We start from the raw sequence: 22,799 nt of genomic DNA on the forward strand, positions 1-22,799 counted from the left end.
TATTATATTATATTATATTATATTATATTATATTATATTATATTAATTATATTAAAATGGCTGACCACTTGTGATCGGATCACTGAACTGAAAACTCATCTTAATACCAGGTGGAAACAGGGCTTCTCCCACGCGCGCTCGATTTCCGGGATATTATATATCATTTGCGGGCATCAGGGATATAATTTGCGCTAGCAATATGCGGGAGACTCCAGGAACTTCCGGGAGAGGTGGGATGTCTGCTTGAGGTGGGAAGAGGGGGGAAGTCAGTGTTGTATTACCTGTGAAGACAGAAGATTGCAGTCTATATGAAGGCCTCGTCCTGTTTTCTGTCTCTGGAGCAACGCAGCCATGACGGCTCCCTGAGTGTATAAACCAGTGGCCAGATCTGTCATAGCGACACCTGGTCTGACTGGATCCCCATCCTTAAAAAAGAAGAGATAAAGGATCTAAAATAGGGTGTAATATTTAAAAAGGACCTATACATTTTCATTGTTGCTGTTTTCAACTGTATGCTGTTTTCATACTGTTGTATTGTTGCTGTTTGAGCATGAAAACAAAGTCCCTCCAGCGGGAGTTCTTCTCTATATTAGTGTCACTGTTTCTCCCTGAAACGCCTCCATTGTAGTCTTGAGTTTTCTTCCGGGAAAGAACACTCCCCCAAGGGGCAGGAATTAAGGGCCCTTCACACGGAGCGTGATTAAGCAATGCGAATGTACGTCATAATGACACTCTAGAATCGAAACAATAGGTCACTATGTTATTCACACTGGGTGCGATGAATTGCAGCGCGACAAAGCAGGATTTTTTTTTCTGCCCCGCAATGAAACGAGACGTCCAATTAGATTTGAGCTTACTCAAGCCGTTACTGTTGCAAAAGTGTGAGAGTGGTGCCGCTGTTTTGAAAACCTGTGTAAACACCAAAGAAAAGTATTGTGGGAGAGAGAAGAGAACGGATGTTGAGTGTTATCATTGGTGTCTGAGAACAGATTTATTCTTACATGTTCTTTATATAGAACATTATCATTTCTATTCATTTTCCACTGAATTATGCGATCTGAAGAACTTGAAAACGGTGTAAAGAGCGCTGTTTTCTTCCGTGAGTGTCTGTTATGAGTCAGAGAGCTCATTTGCTCTAGAGCTGTCAATCATATTATATGATCATAACTCCTGCAATCATAGTTCTCCAGGGTTCCGCTCATAAATAACTAAGAGAAACATTTCTACAGATGAATTTAACACGATGCCAAATATACAGTGAGGAAAATAAGTATTTGAACACCCTGCTATTTTGCAAGTTCTCCCACTTAGAAATCATGGAGGGGTCTGAAATTGTCATCGTAGGTGCATGTCCACTGTGAGAGACATAATCTAAAAAAAAAATCCAGAAATCACAATGTATGATTTTTTTAACTATTTATTTGTATGATACAGCTGCAAATAAGTATTTGAACACCTGTACAGCTAGAATTCTGACCCTCAAAGACCTGTTAGTCTGCCTTTAAAATGTCCACCTCCACTCCATTTATTATCCTAAATTAGATGCACCTGTTTGAGGTTGTTAGCTGCATAAAGACACCTGTCCACCCCATACAATCCGAAAGAATCCAACTACTAACATGGCCAAGACCAAAGAGCTGTCCAAACACACTAGAGACAAAATTGTACACCTCCACAAGGCTGGAAAGGGTTACGTCGAAATTGCCAAGCAGCTTGGTGACAAAAGGTCCACTTGGAGCAATCATTAGAAAATGGAAGAAGCTAAACATGACTGTCAATCTCCCTCGGACTGGGGCTCCATGCAAGATCTCACCTCGTGGGGTCTCAATGATCCTAAGAAAGGTGAAAAAATCAGCCCAGAACTACATGGGAGGAGCTGGTCAATGACCTGAAAAGAGCTGGGACCACAGTTTCCAAGGTTACTGTTGGTAATACACTAAGACGTCATGGTTTGAAATCATGCATGGCACGGAAGGTTCCCCTGCCTAAACCAGCACATGTCCAGGCCCGTCTTAAGTTTGCCAATGACCATTTGGATGATCCAGAGGAGTCATGGGAGAAAGTCATGTGGTCAGATGAAACCAAAATAGAACTTTTTGGTCATAATTCCACTAAACGTGTTTGGAGGAAGAAGAATGATGATGAGTACCATCCCAAGAACACCATCCCTACTGTGAAGCATGGGGGTGGCAGCATCATGCTTTGGGGGTGTTTTTCTGCACATGGGACAGGGCGACTGCACTGTATTAAGGAGAGGATGACCGGGGCCATGTATTGCAAGATTTTGGGGAACAACCTCCTTCCCGCGCTTTAGAGCATTGAAGATGGGTCGAGGCTGGGTCAATGACCCGAAGCACACAGCCAGGATAACCAAGGAGTGGCTCTGTAAGAAGCATATCAAGGTTCTGGCGTGGCCTAGCCAGTCTCCAGACCTAAACCCAATAGAGAATCTTTGGAGGGAGCTCAAACTCCGTGTTTCTCAGCGACAGGCCAGAAACCTGACTCATCTAGAGAAGATCAGAGGCCGGTTGCATAAACCGTTAAGACTAGTCTTACAAGTTAGACATACATTTTTTTCTTGAAGACTGTTCATAATTTTTTTTAATCAGTTACATAAAAACATAGACTGGCCTAATTTGATGCGAAAAGTAAGCCTAACTGCAAGTGGCTCATACTAGATCGTAAGACACTGTCTTAACATAATGGCTTAGTTTATGCAACTGGCCCCTGTGTGGAGGAGTGGGCCAAAATCCCTCCTGCAGTTTGTGCAAACCTGGTAAAAAACTACAGGAAATGTTTGACCTCTGTAATTGGCTACTGTACCAAATATTAACATTGATTTTCTCAGGTGTTCAAATACTTATTTGCAGCTGTATCATACAAATAAATAGTAAAAAAAATCATACATTGTGATTTCTGGATTTTTTTTTTTTGATTATGTCTCTCACAGTGGACATGCACCTACGATGCCAATTTCAGATCCCTCCATGATTTCTAAGTGGGAGAACTTGCAAAATAGCAGGGTGTTCAAATACTTATTTTCCTCACTGTATATACGATTATGATTATATCTTCTGTATGTGTTTTTCATGTGGCTCAGGATATTTTTATAACAATAAAGAATGAGAAACACTTACAAGAGAAATGCTAAGCAGGTGTAGCGTTCAGTTTATTATAAAACACTACAAATTATGCACGTCTGCCCATTATTTAATCTAAATCTACTTTAGATCGCAGTCGACAGTTATTACACACACTCAATGATGGTTTCTGTGTAGTACCAAACTTTATTTTTTATCTTAATTTACTGTTGTATGTTGTGTAAGGGACGATGTTAAAGCAGAATGGGAAAACCTACAAGATACATACATGAGGAAAAATGTATTCTCGGTCAGCGCCACCTGTCGTGCAGGCGTGAATTAGCTAAAGCCAATCAATCGTTTTGCATTCAGTGTGAAATATCCGTTCGTTGGTGATTCGCTTAGCTTTATCGCGTCACGCTCAGTATGAAAGGGCCTTTATGAAAAATAAAGGGGCGGGGCCTGGTTTAGTTAGTTAGTAGTGTGTTGAAACCATAGACTGTAAAAAAATATGGACGTAGTGACCAAGGATTCTGAAGAGCATTTTTGAAGCATAAAGTTGGCGTTACCATCTTGGCAGCGCATCACGCGTCCCACCTGGATAAGAGGTGGGACGTCGGTGGAGATGAGGTGCCTGGTTGCTGAAACCACGCCCGCCTAGCTCTACCATAGTGGCAATCCACCTGTCACTCAAAGTGGCCACGCCCTAAATTATGCAGAACTTTAAGTAGGGTGACCATATTTTGATTACCGAAAACCAGGACACTCGGCCCGGCGATGAGATACTCAAATGATACTCAAAGTTTATTCAAAGATTCCTTATTAATTTCAATACATTTAAAGTATGGCCCCTCTTTATGGATAGAAAATTGTTATATTAGGGCCAGGACAGGACATGTCCTGGGAAAACAGGACGTTTGGTCACCCTGCTTTAAGGCTTAATATAATTTAAACGGAGTTATAAAAAAAAAATCACCCCCCTCACAGTTGTCGTGAAGGGCAAAATTAGGGCAAAACCACTTTTTGTACCAGACTGTAAACATGTTTTTTTTTTCTGATGTAAATTGGGCATTTTAACATGGGGGGGTCTATGGGATTGACTAGAGCCGGTCTCTAGCGGCCAGTCGATGAATTGCAGTTTAAGTCACTTCCGTGCTGGTTTCAAGAAGGACTGTGGGAGGTTGCTGCTTGGTTGAAACTGGCGGTTATGGTAAGGGGCGGGACATTTCACAAACACGCTCGAAGCACTTGACCAATCACAACACACTGCTCCAGCTGACCAATCAAAGCACATTGTGCTTTTCGGTAGGGGCATCAATGGCCCTGTCCCAAATGGCACCCTAAACCCTCACGGTCTTCCTCTGAGTCCGCACTTTCACGACGTAATGCCGCTTTGACTGCCGGGAAGAAGTCCGCTGTGTAACCCGCAGAAGTGCGCATCGAGGGCGCATATCGACCTCAAAGGGGGCGCTCACGAGTACCCTTGTGAGACCTAAAATGACAAATGAGACACCCTGCGGTCTTGTGGACTTAACGGACACGCGCATGCAGCGGCCATTGTAAGTCCACAAGACTGAAAGTGCACGATAATTATGCCATTTGGGACAGGGCCATAGAGACAGGAACTAAACAGAGCGTTACTGACAGACTGGGAACAGAGGAGCTGCAACAATGGAGATTATGGGAAAAATAATGTGTTTTTTGAACATTCAAGCATGAAAACCTATCCTAGTAGAGCCTAAAAACCAAATCAAGACATAACATGGTCTCTTTAAGATGAAGTGTGTGTCAAAATCAATGTAAGTTTGGGATGGTATCTCTTTGTTCGACCAGTATTTGCCAATTTGGTGATGTTAGAAATGACACACTTCACCTTTTTAAGCACTTCAGATCATTGCCCTCACCTCAGGACCAGTGATGTGCATCATACCAGACACAGCAGACGCAATGGAGTCATATCCAGGCTTGTGTGACTCGGGGCCCGTCTGTCCATATCCTGAATAAATTAACAGACGTTGTTACTGATTATGTGTGCGGATGATTATCAGATGGAAATGTGCTTACAGCTCACAGTTTTGTGTAACATGAGCATGTCAGAGCTACAATCTCCAGTGTATTCTGTGTTGCCAGTAGGGCTTGATTCGGGCCTGTGTGCGGCTCTCAGAAATCCCTACAGCTGAGCACACACGTCCAAGAGAATGTGGGCAAAGACCCGATTACATTTCTATTATCATCAGAGCCCTCAGAATAATTCGGTTCTAGGAACTCCACCGTAGTTCTAAGACTTTGACTCACTGGAGGTAAACATCCATGGATGTGTTTATTTCTTTGGCAGAGGTATGGGCGGCTTAAGGAAAATCTGTCATGCCCTAGTACGAAAACAGCAGTCTTCCATCCACAGTTTGTGCACGTACATTTCATAAACCAGTATCACTTCATAACATTTTCCCCTATCTTTTTGCTTTAAGTAGTTGTGTTTGCTAAGGCAACCATCACTTTAATTATTACTTAAGTTTAAAGGCATAATATGTATATCTAAAGGTCACATTCAAATTAGATACATCATGTTAGATAAATTTGAGTGTGTTGAAAGTTATGCTATAATGCAACACTTGTTCACACTGCAGTGAGCTAGATCCGTATTAGGCATGGTAAAACATGGTACTTGTGGGTAAATCAAGGAAACGAGATTAAAACAATAAGACTAACTGTGTTGAGCTATATAACAATGATTCGTTTTCTGTCAATGAATGTATCCAAACAGTTGCTCATCTGTCTAACGAAAAACTTTGGCCCTGATTTACTAAACAGGGCAAATTAGCGTGAGAGCTCAATTCCACAAAAGCACAGATGGGAGTGGAAAGTTCTGCACGTGATCTACTGACAATGCGCAAATTAAAGAACACAGATGCAGCCGGATCATTTCCATAATGACCAACACAATCAACCCATTAGCGTCTGGTTTAAGGGTGCTTTCACACTTGGTTCGATTGCCTGGACTGAACCAGAGTTCGATTGCTCCCCCCTGCTGGACTGGGTTCATATTATATTATTTGGGTTCGAACCGGGGTGTGTTTGCGTCATCAAAGCAGCAGCTGTTTACCCCATTGCTTGGTAACGACTGTGAGCGAGAAGGTGGCAAAATGCATAGCGTTGCTCACCTGACATTTATATTTTTGTTTTTGATCCATTGGTTTTGTTACCAAAGCTTCAGTACGTAAGAGCACTTGCGTCTTATCTGCCGCGAATGTACTGCAAACGCTCTAAAGAATGCTGAAGACGAGCAGAAATTATATCTACAGGTGTTGGTCATATAATTAGAATATCATCAAAAAGTTGATTTATTTCACTAATTCCATTCTAAAAGTGAAACTTGTATATTATATTCATTCATTACACACAGACTGATATATTTAAAACGTTTATTTATTTAAATTTTAATGATTATAACTGACAACTAAGGAAAATCCCAAATTCCGTATCTCAGAAAATTTGAATATTACTTAACCCTTAATCGTCCCTTGGGGTCCAGCTGACCCCACTGGACTTTTCCTCCATTTTTTAAAAGTGTTCCCTTCATCTCAGGGCCATGAGACTCGGTGACTTTTCCTAAATAATCTATCTAAACATACACAAAAAATCTGGGCTTGATTTGGTTGTTCTAAAGGTGTGTAAAAAAAAATTTACCGTTTAAGTCCCTCGGGGTCAGATTGACCCCACATTGAAAATGAATGGGAAAGTGTAAAAAATAAAAAAAATTCACTTTTTTTGTCAATTTTTTTTTACTAAATCCAGTATAAATCTGAAAATTTTCACATTTATATCAAGGTCTGGTCCTAGAGCATAAACACAAAGTAGAACGAACTTTCTGTCTCATACACACACGCACACACACACACACAAACACACACACAAACACACACATGTGTGTGACTGCAACAGAGAGCATTTTTATAGAAACTGGCAAATAAAATCAACAAAACTGGCATAAATCTGAAAGATTTTCATACATAAATGAAGTACTAATACTAGAGCACAAATGCAATATGGAACAAGCATGTTCACTCACACACACACACACACAAACACACACACACACACACACACACACAAACACAGGTGTCTGGAGCATTTTTTTGGATTTTGGCAATGAATGGGAAAATGTAAAAAATGTTTTTTTTTTCACTTTGTTTGTCAAAAAAAATCAACTAAATCCAGTATAAATCTGAAAATGTCTACATTTATATCAAGATCTGGTCCTAGAGCATAAACACAAAGTGGAACGAACTTTCTGTCTCATACACACACGCATACACACACACACACACACACACACACACACACACACAAATGTGTGTGACTGCAACAGAGAGCATTTTTATAGAAACTGGCAAATAAAATCAACAAAACTGGCATAAATCTGAAAAAATTCCATACATAAATGAAGGACAAATACTAGAGCACAAATGCAACATGGAACAATCATGAGAAAGAGAGGGAAAAGGGCAAATAAAAGAAAGATGAAAGGCAGCTTAACTTTTGCATAACTTCCCTATGGACCTCTAGTGGATAATGTGGTCATTGCACTCTTTCTCTTTAACTATAATTCCTAAAGTTTTTCCACAAACCTACAGATGGCGGTATTCTATCCCTAACACATAGAGCAATGTCCAAAAACTATTTATATTTATTTAAGATCATCATTCAAGTGATTTTTTCATAAAAAAATATTTTTTAATGAGCCAATTTATGACATAGTTAAGTATTTGTGCAGTAAAGAGGTAAAAAACTACCAAATACCCACAAAAACACAGCATAAATGTATAGTTGAGAAGTAAATAAAAAAAATTATATTTAGTTTTCCATGTAAAAAAATTATATTTCCTTATGCAATCGCTCTGTAAAAGGGGACTCAAACGTAAACCCTACTTGAGGGATGATTAAGGGTTAAGACAAATACAAAGAAAGGATTTTTAGAAATCTTGGCCAACTGAAAAGTATGAACATGAAAAGTATGAGCATGTACAGCACCCAATACTTAGTTGGGGCTCCTTTTGCCTGAATTACTGCAGCGATGCGGCGTGGCATGAGGAGATCAGTCTGTGGCACTGCTCAGGTTATGAGAGTCCAGGTTGCTCTGATAGTGGCCTTCAGCTCTTCTGCATTGTTGGGTCTGGCATATTGCCTCTTCTTCTTCGAAATATCCCATAGATTTTCTAGGAGGTTAAGGTCAGGCGAGTTTGCTGGCCAATTAAGAACAGGGATACCATGGTCCTTAAACCAGGTACTGGTTGCTTTGGCACTGTGTGCAGGTGCCAAGTCCTGTTGGAAAATGAAATCTGCATCTCCGTAAAGTTGGTCAGCAGCAGGAAGCATGAAGTGCTATAAAACTTCCTGGTATACGGCTGCGTTGACCTTGGACCTCAGAAAACACAGTGGACCAACACCAGCAGATGACATGGCACCCCAAACCATCACTGACTGTGGAAACTTTACACTGGACCTCAAGCAATGTGGATTGTGTGCCTCTCCTCTCTTCCTCCAGACTCTGGGACCCTGATTTCCAAAGGAAATGCAACATTTACTTTCATCAGAGAACATAACTTTGGACCACTCAGTAACAGTCCAGTCCTTTTTGTCTTTAGCCCAGGCGAGACGCTTCTGACGCTGTCTGTTGTTCAAGAGTGGCTTGACACAAGGAATGCGACAGCTGAAACCCATGTCTTGCATACGTCTGTGTGTAGTGGTTCTTGAAGCACTGACTCCAGCTGCAGTCCACACTTTGTGAATCTCCCCCACATTTTTGAATGGGTTTTGTTTCACAATCCTCTCCAGGGTGCGGTTATCCCTATTGCTTGTACACTTTTTTCTACCACATCTTTTCCTTCCCTTCGCCTCTTTATTAATGTGCTTGGACACAGAGCTTTGTGAACAGCCAGCCTCTTTTGCAATGACCTTTTGTGTCTTGCCCTTTGTGCACGGTGTCAATGGTTGTATTTTGGACAACCGTTTTGTCAGCAGTCTTCCCCATGATTGTGGGGAATTCATGCTACATGCATGCTACATTCATGCTAGATATGACATCAAAAGTAGAAAATGTTGGTAAAAAAAAAAAAACTTACATTTACACACAAACTGACCAGCAAACGCAACTTTCGGACGCCATCTTTTTTTTCAGCTCAACTGTCACAGAATGGAACGCACAGGATTGTAAGATATCAAAGGCAGCGAAGGATATAAATATGCTGCGTTCAAAAATCGATCAGATGAAGGTCTCTCAGGAGACAGGAAGTGAAGCTAACATTGGATTCTGATGTGCCTTGGTGCCTTCCTGCCTTGAAATGTGTCCTCCGAAGGCAGCATTTTCCAGGTTTCGGACACAGCCAGTGTCTAACAAGGCCCTAGTTAGACACTGATTAGCATATACAGGTGTGTTTAATTGGGGTTGGAGCTAAACTCTGCAGGATGGTGGCCCTCCAGGACCGAGTTTGGAGACCCCTGTGGTAAGGTAACACCCAGTTAGCCAATTACCAGGTTTTACGGTAGATTTGTTTCCCATTATTTTTCTGTTAGCAACCATCCTGAATACCATAGCAACCACCTAGCAATGCCATAGAAAACACGCACAACACCCTAGCAACATCTTACCAACATGCCTAACTTCCAGTGACTGCATAGCAATACCCAGGCCGCCACCCACACCTGTGGCAGTGAGTTTTATACAAGCACTGCTTACATTCTCTTCAGAGAAAAATATTTAAAAAAAAAAAAACAGTTATAATAGATGTCTATCTATAAAATGTGTTTCCAAGAGAAATGTAGGCTAGTTAGCATTGTATAGATCTAATAGTGGGCCTGCACTTCCTAAAAAAAATGTATTCAACCATACACAGTACAGTTGTGTTTTTGAATTCACATCAGACAAACAAAAACATAAAACATAAAAATCCTATTACATTTGCATCATTTATTTACAGCCGAAATGTTGAATTGTGTCACGACACCATTACAGAACAGATGTAATGCCCTTTTTTATAGCACACTACATTCATAACATCTCTGTTACTTCTGTGATGTTACAACCCATAAGATTCACCACAAAAGGGGCGCAAAGATATTTGGAACACAAGTAAACAAAGAACAAATATCTCCACAAGTACCCCTTCTGCCACGCCATAACCACACCAATATTAACAAAAGTCTGAGAACAGGGATAAGTAGATTTGTACATTTTCTAAAGAAAATGTGAGTTGTCTGTGCAAACTTATGGCGAAATGCCAGAGCTCTGTGGGTGTTTTAGCACATTGTAAATGATTTCTAGGGTCTCAGAATCCTCTGAAAAGTATAAACACTGATGCTGTCAAAAACCTTGCTCTGCTTGTTTGAGGCCATCCACATGAACACGGGTATTTTTAAAAACCACAGCTTTTTCTATGCGGTTTGGCCGTTCGTCCACACGCAAATGCAGTATCCGATCACTGAAACCAAACTTTTTTGAAAACTCCTGCCAGGGTGAAGATTTTTAGAAACTTGGCTTTTTAGAAACTGAGATTTTGGCTTGTTACATTAGAACCGTTAATAACTTTTTTCCAGGCTTCTGATTGGCCAACATGGCTTTACAGTTAGGGTTATATTGCCAGCTGTTGGTTTGGCATGTTCTTGACAGCGCTTCATAGCGTGTTTTTGTGTTTTCATGTGGACGCATTTTTAAAACATTATAAAAATACCTGCGTATGTATAGACTAGGCCTGAGAATCCCGACCAGCCCTGCACAGCAACAGCTCACCCAATGGCATGAATTTGGGGCAGGACTATCTTTATATCTGACCAATGACGCTGTTTACATGTTGTGATGTGTATAGTTATATCAAGTACGAAGACCGGCAGGAAATTAAAAGTAGACTAATATGGCTAGGAACTTTTCTCTCATTCCTGCATAATAATCGAGGAACTTTGCTGCCGTTCCATGGGTGCAGAGGCGCAATGATATTACACAGCGCCTAAAAAATTCACTAACTTCCGTCGACATAACCAATGTGACAACCTGCTTGCACAGAGTGTGTGCTGGGGACTATTTTCAGGCGCTGTGTAATATCATTGTGCCGCTGCACCCATAGTAAGGCAGCAAAGTTACTTGATTATTACGCAGGAATGAGAGAATAGTTCCTAGCCATATCGGTCTAGAAAATCACAACTTTTAATTTTCTGTCGGTCTTAGTAGATGATGTAACTATACACATCACAACATGTAAATAGGAAAATGTTAGCGTTATTTTGTCACTTATTGAGCAGTAGGCTAGCTGGAGCCATTTACCTCCAGTCTTTGTGCTAAGCTAGGCTAGCGGTGGGTGCGTCAGAGTTATGGCACGGAGATGAGAATGGTATGTATGGACTTATCTAACTCTGGGGGATACGGTGAATAAGCTAAAGTCACAAAAAGTCGGAGTGTTCCTTTAAGACATTTTTTTTGGGGCGTTAAATAATTGCACAAATACCAGTAAATTGACTAGCGTAAACCTTAGTAAAAATCACCTTGCATGAATAATTTCACATTCATCCTTTCCTCGCACTTTGTAACAAATCCTTCCCTCGCGGGTCAAAATGACCCGAAGTCCTAAAATTTCATTTTCATAATATTTTTTTCTATTTTTTAATGGATTTTTTTGGGAGATTTTTTTTTTTTACCTTTAAATTAATAAGAAAATACATTTTTAACAATAAATAATATAAATTTAAGTATATTCTTCACACTCTTTCAACTTAAATTCAAAATAACTCACTTTCATGCATAACCCTTTTAATTCAGCTCAAGATATCTTACATTGGGTGTCTTTGCCGACCTCTTGTGGAAAAAAAATAATATAACATGATATTTCATGACTCTTGCCACTAGATGGATAGCCTAGAAATCTAGACGCACCCTAGCGGCAGAAAATTTATTTTGCCGAGAGTGTAGTCTAGCAACTCTCGGTAGACCTGAGAGCTGGAAAAACCAAACTCTGGTCAGGCCAATCACAGCGTGTGTAGAGTCGGTGGGCGGGCTTAACATAATGGCGGCACGTCACGGCAGAGTTGTGGTGGTTCTGCGTGCTTCTCGTAAACAAAGCTGACGAACAACATTCTTTTGAATCGGCTTTGGTCACGACTCTGGAAGACTTGGAGTTAAGCTTTTATTTGAGAAAAGAACAAAGAACGGCACTGAAGTCATTCTTAAGAAAGGAAGATATGTTCAAAGTTTTGCCGACTGGATACGGCAAAAGTCTATCAACTAACGTTAGCTCGGCTTCACCTTCTTCTTCGCTCTGGTTGGTTGTAGCGCTATCCTATTGCGTGCAGAGGGAATTTGAAAGACAACCGTTTATCCCGCCCCTCGGGTTGAGCCCTGCAAATGGTGAGTTCCCAGACCCAACATCTTGATGTGGGTCTGGCTTGTCAGGCTACTATATGGATACTCTCCTCCCATAAATTTTGCATGTGAAAGGGAAACAAATGAATATGCAATAAGTTCAGCCGCAAAAATAACCCTGTCCATGACTTTTTCCGCTGTAATTTTCCACTGCGTGTCCTGCAGTGCTGTGTGGTTTTTAATGCCAAAGGAGGGTTTGCGATGGTGCAAGCTGTTAGTAAATCTGGCCCTATATCGTTTTAAAGTTGGCAAAAAAAAAAAAAAAATTCACCCTATTTATTTTCTAAATAGTGTTAAGACATTTAGAAACTATTAAAGGAAAGAAAACCATAATTAAACAATTTTTCATAATCTTCAGATAAACCAAATTATGAAACCAAATATTGCTTTCAGAAGAACACCACTTCCTTTTTGACCAGATGCTTTAATTAGAAAGCAAAACTAATGATATGTATTTTAGCAATTATTCCGCAAAACTCGTTTAAAGCAGCATTAACTAGTATTAGGCCCCATTTACACTGCATGGTTCAAGTGACCCAATTCCGATTTTTGCCTCTCGTGTGACACAGATCGGATATGACGTGAACGTGTAAGCAGGAAAAAAAAACCGCATGAATTCCGATATCCTCCGATTGGATTCAGGCCTCACTCATATGTGGGAATAAATCCGATATGATTTGGATATGTGCCTTTACGTCTGCCATCCAAGCGGTCAAATCGGATATTCCCCAGTAAATGCGAGTCGTGCGTCATTGAAAGAGGGACGAAGGCGAATGACGTCAACTCAGGTGGACACGAACTGCGATCACATGACACTAATGGTCACTAAAGGGCTCTCCTCTTTTTTCACGGCCTTACAATGTTTTGCTGACCTTTAAAGAAAGCAAAACATTGAATAATCATCTTAGTCTAGTAGCCAGCCCATAGAGCCCCATTGTGAACCCGGAAATGTTGAGTACACCAAAGTTTTATTGCAGAAATGTGAAGTATGGGTCCCCAGCATACTGAAACTGCTGGATGCTAATTTGCATATGTTGAGCAATTTGCATAATTCGCATTATTAGCATTATTAGCTTAATCGTCCATTTTGACCACATATTTTGCACTGTATGGCCAATTTTTACAATATGTGAGTGGTTTTAGATGTTTTAGAGGATGCTGATTTCATTTCTGGCACTTTCATATTACAAAATGGTAATTCTATAGCAAATTTGGATAAATTTAGTATTTTTTGTATTAATTTCGGACAAAATTTGAGGTATTTTTAGGTATTATATTTGTACATAGTTCGTTGATCACACATGGTGATGGGCTTAGGTGATGTCATCTCATTGGGTGTCTTAAAGAGCTACCCCATTAATATTGTACAGTTGCAGGATCCAAGTTATGTCAAATACCCGCATTGCTTTTTCCTCAAGAAATGCATAACATTCAACCTAACAAAGATTCATTGTTTATCCAAAAAGCAATTTTGAACCCTCAAAAGTGGCAGGAGGGGATTCAGCATCACTACACCCTGAAAACAATGCATCAACATTCACAAGAGCACTCATGATTCTGAAATGTAAGATTATTTTGTTTACCATAAAAATAACCTAAAATTATGCCTGAAAGTACTCAAAATTTGCCTAAATAAATCAAAATATGTAATAAAATTAACTCTTTGAAATCTGAAAGTGCCAGAAATGAAATCAGCATCCTCTAAAACACCTAAAACCACTCACATATTGTATAAATTGGCCATACAGTGCAAAATATGTGGTCAAAATGGACGATTAAGCTAATAATGCTAATTATGCTAATTATGCAAATTGCTCAACATTTGCAAATTAGCATCCTGCCGTTTCTGTATACTGGGGACCCATGCTTCACATTTCTGCAATAAAACTTTGGTGTACTCAACATTTCCGGGTTCATCTAGTTGGCTACTAGACTATCTTGTCTGCATCCATTGTGTCCATTGCATATCGCGCCATTTTACTTCCTTTTCCCGGTCAGAACGTCTTGGGCTGTTTCGCCAGTGTATAGTGTAAATGCAAATATCGGATAAGGGTCGCTTTTAAAAGATGATGCAAGCGGGTTGTCAAAAAAATCGGATAAAGTCACCAAATCGTAATTGTGCATCAAGTCCTGCAGTGTAAATGCGGCCGTAGTGCTGGATTAATTCATCAAAAAGCCCAGGTTCTCATTGCCAGCGTTGACACAACGTGAAAGGCATCCGATGCCAAACCTCAACACGTTTGGGTGTGGGGGCCCATCTAATGAAGGACATATGCTGAAAATAACTCGCGTTCTCAGACGCCACCTAAACCTCTTTAATTTGCTGTAAAGAAATTAAACGGCAATAATAAAACGAAACATGGAGCTTTGTCGCTTCTGTGGAGCGCCATGGAGACCTCAAACATCTCCAGATTCTGTGGTTCGTGTTCTCCATACTCATCAGTGTACTAACCGAGCCCGATTATGCCACGTTAACTAGACTAGACAGTGCGTGTCTCGCCCTAAAACGCTCATTCCATATCTGCATGGACCATAACAGACACGATGTACTCTTGATAAAAACAGTGTGAAATTAAAACCACCTTTTTATTATACTGTGTGTGGGAACATGGAGAAACTGAATAAATCTGACAGGTATTTCCAGCGTTCCCGTTTGTTGCTGACATGTCGAGTGATGTGTTTACCATTTTGTTGAATATACTATCCAATTATAGACATTATGGCTCAAAGGAATGACTGGTTTTGCTTAAAAAGTGGAATTGATAGTAAATAAAAGGGTAACCTGGCATTAAACAAGAGAAGCCAAAAGAGAAAATCCAGTGACAAAAAAGCTTTAGATGAGGTAAACGATAAAAAGAAAAGAAAAAAATTAGACACAGTGTGTACTAGACGTTCCAATCCAAGCATAATGTTCTACCGGGGCATCCAAAAACCCAAATGTGAATATTATTGACAAAAGGAAGAGTATTTCAAGCATACAATGAGCACACTTGATGATTTAGAAAGAAAACGTCATAGCAAAAACGCAAAGACTTGAACGCTCTCAAATTTTGGTCATCGTTACGCCAACTGTGGCAAATCCTATGGTACCTGACTATGCTGATGTTAACATCTGATTAATCTCCCATGTACAGGACCTCTTTTTTTTTGGAGCACAAGGCGAATTATGTCTCGTATCAAAGACGTTTCTGGTCTGTCAAGTCATGGTTTCAAGCCTCCTCTGGGATTTGCATGAGCAATCACAATGTATAGGTTATGCAGTGCCGTTTCCTGATGAACTTGGGCAAAAATAAAAAATGGGGCACTCCCAAATTGCTACTGGACCACAATTTTGCCCCCTCAGGACTGAGGCAATAAACCAAAGGATGTCAATAAATCAACTGACGACATGCCACTGCAAGGCCCATTACAAATAAATTAGACAAGACTGCAGAACTGCTACAGCATGTGAGATACAAACCAGCCATAAATGAATGGCTTCCCTTTTTCCTGATTGGGGTGTCTAATTAATCACAGTTCATGTGGTGGGGCAGGAGACTGGTAATGATATTTTCTTAAAGCAAAGATTTAAAGACTTCAACAAGAGGGCCAGAGCAGACCTCTAATGCTGAATCCAGCATTCCCAATTTAACTAGCACAGCAACAAATGAACATCAATCAAAATACTGCAAGAACATCAACAAGGCATTTTCAAAAGCAGAGTAACTTTTGGAGCGGTCCATAAATTGGGTGCAAAATATATATTATATAGATATAATATATCTAAATTATATAGGCTTGACATTATCACCCGCCAAATGCGTGTGGATTTCAGCAGTGGCGTGTCACGCAATCACTCCTGCTAGCCACTTTGGAGGGTTGAATTTTATAATATATGCAGTTTTCAATTGTAGTCTTTTAAAAAGGCATCTGAAATAATAAGCTACGTGCAATGTGGCGGTTTCAATTAGAAAATTAACGATTTTACTAAAATATCCAAAATGCTTCCAATATTAATTTTCTGCAGTACATATACATGATACCGGCAGTTACACACAAACCCGCCTCCCCTCACTCACTCGTTTCATTTGTGCCGGATGAATGTTGTTGCTGTTACAGGGGTTGAATTTTGACATGGGAGTATTGCGCATAATTTTACTCATTCCCGCAGATTTTATGTTAACACCCAAAGTGCACACACATAAAGCCGTCTCTCAGCAATAAATTGAGTTCTTTTTCGCTGTTTATTGCACTAAAACAGTCAAATGGCTGGTGAGCAAAAATGTTAAATGGCAAGCCCTGTGTGTATCTATATGCCAAAAGTTTTGGGACGCTTCCTTTACATGCACATGAACTTTAATGACATCCCATTCGTAGCTTCAACTCTTCTGGGAAGGCTTTCCACAAGGTTTAAGAGTGTGTTTATGGGAATCTCTGACCGTTCTTCTAGAAGCGCATTTGTGAGGTCAGGCACTGATGTTGGACGAGAAGGCCTGGCTCTCAGTCTCCGCTCTAATTCATCCCAAAGCTGTTCTATCGGGTTGAGATCAGGACTCTGTGCAGGCCAGTCCAGTTCCTCCACACCAAACTCGCTCATCATGTCTTTATGGACCAATGCTTTGTGCACTGGTCAGTCATGTTGGAACAGGAAAGGGCCGTCCCCAAACTGTTCCCACAAGGTTGGGAGCATGAAATTGTCCAAAATGTCTTGGTATGCAGAAGCATTAAGAGTTCCTTTCACTGGAACTAAGGGGCCAAGCCCAACCCCTGAAAAACAACCCCACACCACAATCCCCCCTCTACCAAACTTTACACTTGGCACAATGCAGTCAGACAAGTACCCTTCTCCTGGCAACCGCCAAACCAAGACTCATCCATCTGATTGCCAGACAGAGAAGCGTGATTGGCCACTCAAGAGAACACGTCTCCACTGCTCTAGAGTCCAGTGGTGGCGTGCTTTACCCCACTGCATCCCACGCTTTGCATTGCACTTGGTGATGTAAGGCTTGGATGAGCTGCTCGGCCATGGAAACCCATTCCATGAAGCTCTACACACTGTCCTTGAGCTAATCTAAAGGCCACACGGAGTTTGGAGGTCTGTAGCTCTTGACTCTGCAGAAAGTTGGTGACTTCTGCGCACTGTGACCCTCAGCATGCGCTGACCCCGCTCTGTGATTTTATGTGGCCTACCACTTCATGGCTGAGTTGCTGATGTTCCCAATTGCTTCCACTTTGTTATAACACCACTAACAGTTGAGCGTGGAATATTTAGTAGTGAGGAAATTTTCACGAATGGACTTAATGCACAGGTGGCAACCAATCACAGTATCACGCTTGAGTTCACTGAGCTCCTGAGAGCGACCCATTCTCTCATAAATGTTTATAGAAGCGTCTGCAGGCCTAGTGCCTGATTAACACACCTGTGGCCATGGAAGTGATTGAAACACCTGAATTCAATGATTTGGAGGGTGTCCCAATACTTTTGGCAATATAGTGTATATACAGGGCTTGGTCTTGAGCTTGACAAATTATTTAATTATTAAATGATGAGATCATTCTCTAAATGATTACTTGGGTGTCATTTCTTTTTACTTCATCAAAATTATAAAAAAATTAGTCAAGGTTTTGGCACTTGCAATGTGAACACACACACACACACACACACACACACACACACACACACACACACACACACACACACACACACACACACACACAAACAAGTTAAATGGTCCTGAAAAAAGCATCTAATGGAATCGTTTGGTACTGCGCCCAAACAAAATCTTATTGAAAGCTCATTTTTTGAAATATCAACTTCACATTTGGAACATAATTTGTTTAGATGTATAGATTTGATTTGATTATTGGAAATGTTTTGGATTCATTTTTTTTTTTTCCATTTTAACACATTAAAACTATTTAGTGCAATTAATGCATCAGTTTGTTCTGTCATCCTTTGACTAGCTTTACATTTTATGATCACGTTCTTATTCATGCAAATGCTTTTAAACCATTCAGGCACGACAAGACACAAGAATGCAGTGTTTGTGAATGTCCTGTCTATGTGACACACACACGTTGCACAGAAAGACTTCCGCCAGTATCGCACACACAGACAGTGCGCCAGAATCTACTTCTCTTTCGCGTTTGAACAATACCACACAGAATTATGCCAAAATGCCAGTTTTGTTGAGTATTCTCATAAGAGCTTAAATTAGTTAAATAACGTCTTAAATGAACTTGAGAAAATTAGATGCGCGTGACAGCGTGTCAGATCCGTGTCATGTTCGACAGCGGCAGATCTTAAAGTGACAGCAGCCTAATAAACCAGTTGCTGTGATGTCAGACAGCTAGGAAGGCCACAGGTAAATATGACATTTATTATAATGGGTTTATGTGAAGATTGTTTTAAGTTCACTTAAATTATCATTTATTAGGCTTTAAAAAATAACTTTTGAAATTTGTAGCTTTCAATTATACTGTAATGTTGAATGTCTATCATTACTGTTTTTAAAAAATGTCATCGAAACATCAGTGGCAGTATTAGTGATACTGGCCTTCATTCATAAAAAGATACCATTACAAATAATATTTAAAATATACTCTCTTTAAGTTTTTTCTACATTAATTTGGAGAATAACTGAAATTATTACAATATAAAAAAAAAATTAAAACGCGATTAATTACAGGAAAAATGTGTGATTAATTAGTAAAAAAAATGATTGATTGACAGCACTACAATAAACTTAAACTTTGTTCATTTTTCTTCACTTCAGCAATAATTTGCCAAGTGTCTTCTTTAAAAAGAGACCCAACTTTAGTCTGTGCTCCAAAGCATTCAAGACAGCTTAAGTTAGAAATGTCATTTTCATGTTTATGCTCAAAATGTGAATAAATGGATTAGAACTACTTCATAAATATAATTTAGTACTATAAACTCCCCTAAAAATACAAAATATTAAATAAAAAAACATGATCCAATTAAACTAGTTTATTGTGTTTCAGAATAGCAACAATTAGTTTGCATTAGGCTCTTTATTGCCTTAAGTAAAGCCTGACAAATTGTTCACCTTGGGTCAGCACAAGTACAGACCGATGGTCACAGTTAGACTTCTCATATTCCTTATTTTACAAAAAGCAATGTCCCAACGTTTTGTCAAGCAGACATGGCTTTAGTTTGATAAAACATGATCTAGATACCATGGAAAGCCTACAAAAATAAATCCATATCTACCATATCTATTACAGTCATTATAGAACAAATTACGTTTTGCCCAAATCTAATTGAGAGGGAAATGATCACTTTAGATCAACAGTGCAGCTTTAATTTGATCTAATTTGATAGAGTTGGAGATTATGGTTCCAGAGGAATTCTCTGGAGAATGGATACATACATTACTCTATTCCATACATCAATTTAAACGGAATCATCATCTTTAATATCCACAGGTTTAAGTAAACCAGTCAGCAAAACGCGCAATGACGACAATCGACTAGAGAGGCTTGTCCTAAAAATCCCTGTCAAGTGAACATTTGAGTCTGATAAATCAAATTGCACTTGTTGAAACTAAGCATTCCAGACTGATTTTACACTCAAGAAGAAAGTGAAAAATCCTTTCAGAAGGGGAAAATTAAACGATACAGGATGAGCACAGTAAATCATTCCAATTTAACTGTCCAGCATCCACAATTTAATGAGGTCTTGTGGGTTACGCCTCCAGGTCTTTATAAGCAGCGCGAGACATGGGAATTTGGCTGTGATTTGTGATCTTACAGAGAACAGCTGAAAAAAAAATGCAGTCTTTGAGTTCACTTCATCGCTAACCACAAGAGATGCCACTGCAGTGTTGACACAATGTAACAACTTGCATGAAATGTACGAGCATTGCCAACATCAGACTACCGTTTGCTGAACTTCTTTGAATGGTTTGGATTTTTTACGTGTGGATAAATGTTATAATTTTACTTTACTACCTTATGTTTTCATTTAAACAAAAACAGACATTTCTCGGTAGTTCTAAAACAGTATTAAATCCAGATGCATCTTTTATATACATGCATACGTGAGAAAAAAAAAGCATGGCAGTTTGATCAAAACTGGCGTCTTTTTACAGCTCTGTCTAGGGTTTGTGAAAGCAAGCGCGCACGGAGAGATGTGTAACCGGCTACAGAAATGCTGATTTCTATTTCCTTATCAAGTGAGACTTGACTGTAGGATTTATGGGTGCCTGACACGTGAAACCAATCACCAAAGCAGCCAGCGTGGTGACAATGCCCATCCGCTTCAGATTAGCGTGGCTACAGAACAATTTTCAAGTAAAGAGTGGTTCCTTTATGAGTGTGATTAAAAAAAAAAAAAATCACACAGTAAAGTAAATTAGCCTTTTCATAAGGGCCATACAACTGAAAACATTAGGGTTTATGGGTTAAAAGCAGGCCAGATTTAGAATACCAAAGGCGTGTCTACACAGTACCGAGAAGTAAACGTAATGAAAAACACGTCAGCATTTTGTTCCCGCTGTCTTCCTCCAATTCTACAAACACACACTCTGTTCATCCACACTGCATAATAAAAGAGAAAATACTGCAAATGCATCTAAAAATGCACAGAAAGGGTGAAGGTACGGTTATGTTTAATGCGGTTCTACCAATTTTCGTGGGCGAAATCCAGTTATTTCATTTGGAATCCACGCAAATTTCGCATAAGGGTGAAAGATTCCCCAATGCAAATCGCAACGAATTTGACACGTTCATCAAAAGAAAGCTGCTTGGTTTGAAAGTGACTTGATGAAGCTGCTCACACTATGACACTTTGGCTGCGTTCACACTGCAGGGCTTAATGCTCAATTCCGATTTTTTTTAAAAATGCAATTTTTTTGCAAGGCCGTTCACATTTCCAATTAAATGCGACCTTTTGTGATCTCCTGTGTGAACGTGAAATGACCCAAAAGTGACCCGCATGCGCAGAAGAGTACTCAACGGTCAACGACGTCACTTGTTGTTTACGGAAGTAGCCAAATATGGGTGTCAGCATTGGAGTTCGTTTAGCTTTATTAAAGTTATTTTCGCAACGGAGCCAGCACCATTACAACCTTCTCATGTTAAGAAGAAAATTAAAAAAGAGGAGGAGAGCAAGGTTTTTGGCCATGGCGTTTTGTGGAGCAGTGGTAGCTAACCCAAATATTAATTAACTCCGAAATCTCGCTTCCCTTCCACTGACTGGTCTCAGCATCGTCCGCCATAGTTCTTTATCTTCTCATTCCCGCCTACTTCAACGTACAATGATGACGTTTGTCGCGTATCAACGACGTGCGGGTCGGATACATGTGACCTGGCAGTTCAGACTGAAGACGCATTTCAAAAGATCGGATATGTATCGGATTTGGACCACATACCCAAGTGGCCTGGGTCGCATTTGAAAAGATCGGATCTGTGTCGTTCAGACTGTCATGAAAAGATCCGATACAGGTCGCATAAGGGCAAAAAAATCGGAATTGGGTCGTTTCAGCCTGCAGTGTGAACGCAGCCATTGAACCTTTTTTACGCACAAAATTTCAAATTTCGCTGCTAATGTGACCACACCTTGATAGATTATAATTGGAACAAGATTTTAGATTTTCTTGTGTGTTGTGGTGGTTGTTAGGGTGTTCTGGGTGGTTTGCAAGTCAGTGCTATGCTGTTGCATGCAGGGTGCTCTGGATTTATTTTTTTTAAAGGGGTCACGTCATTTTTTTAATTATTTTAATATGTTCTTGAGGTTCACTTATATTAATAAAAAAAACATCAACAAATATATATGTGGAAAAACGATTATTTTCAACCCTCATTCTGACCCTCTATCTGAAACGACAAGTTTTTAAAGGGGTGATGAATTGAGAAATCAACTTTCCTTTGAGCCTTTGATATATAAAAGTTAATCGTGATATAAGAATATCCTGTAAGTTTCAGAGCTGAAAACGTCCTTGTAAGTCAAAGAAAAGCTTTTATAGACACCAGGCCCAGAAAACGAGAGATCTCAGAAATTTCGACCACTGATGTATTAGGATGCAGAAGCACCGCCTCAAGCCCGCCCACTGACTCGTGGAGCTAAACGGGCCGAGCAATAAACATGCCGGTTCCAGCTCACGTGCGGAAGACATTGCGTTTGTTCGCTTCATTTCACCGCGGAATCGATTGTAAACAAGATAGAGGTCGAGACTGGATTTGCAGACATATTGATATTAAAACAATGCTGTGCCTTCTATATTGGATCTGACAGGAATTGTGCAACACACTTATGTGAGTAAAACATGTTTTTTTATATGTGTTAGTATTGCATTGTTACAGATCGTTTG

At 39.9% G+C, this 22,799-nt stretch overlaps 1 protein-coding gene across 2 annotated transcripts in view; it reads right to left on the bottom strand.

The window, feature by feature from the left end:
- sugct (succinyl-CoA:glutarate-CoA transferase) overlaps window positions 1-22,799 on the bottom strand; it is a 235,127-nt gene that overhangs the window by 200,375 nt on the left and 11,953 nt on the right. For both annotated transcript variants that reach the window (XM_079805985.1, XM_079805986.1), the window contains exons 7-8: window positions 4,985-5,076; window positions 282-425 (exon numbers count right to left, since the gene is read on the bottom strand). In XM_079805985.1, the coding sequence (XP_079662111.1) occupies window positions 282-425; window positions 4,985-5,076 (236 nt within the window). The remainder of the gene's footprint in view (window positions 1-281; window positions 426-4,984; window positions 5,077-22,799) is intronic.

This window comes from Gobio gobio (assembly GCF_949357685.1).
Source record: "Gobio gobio genome assembly, chromosome: 23".
Lineage (NCBI taxonomy): Eukaryota > Metazoa > Chordata > Actinopteri > Cypriniformes > Gobionidae > Gobio > Gobio gobio.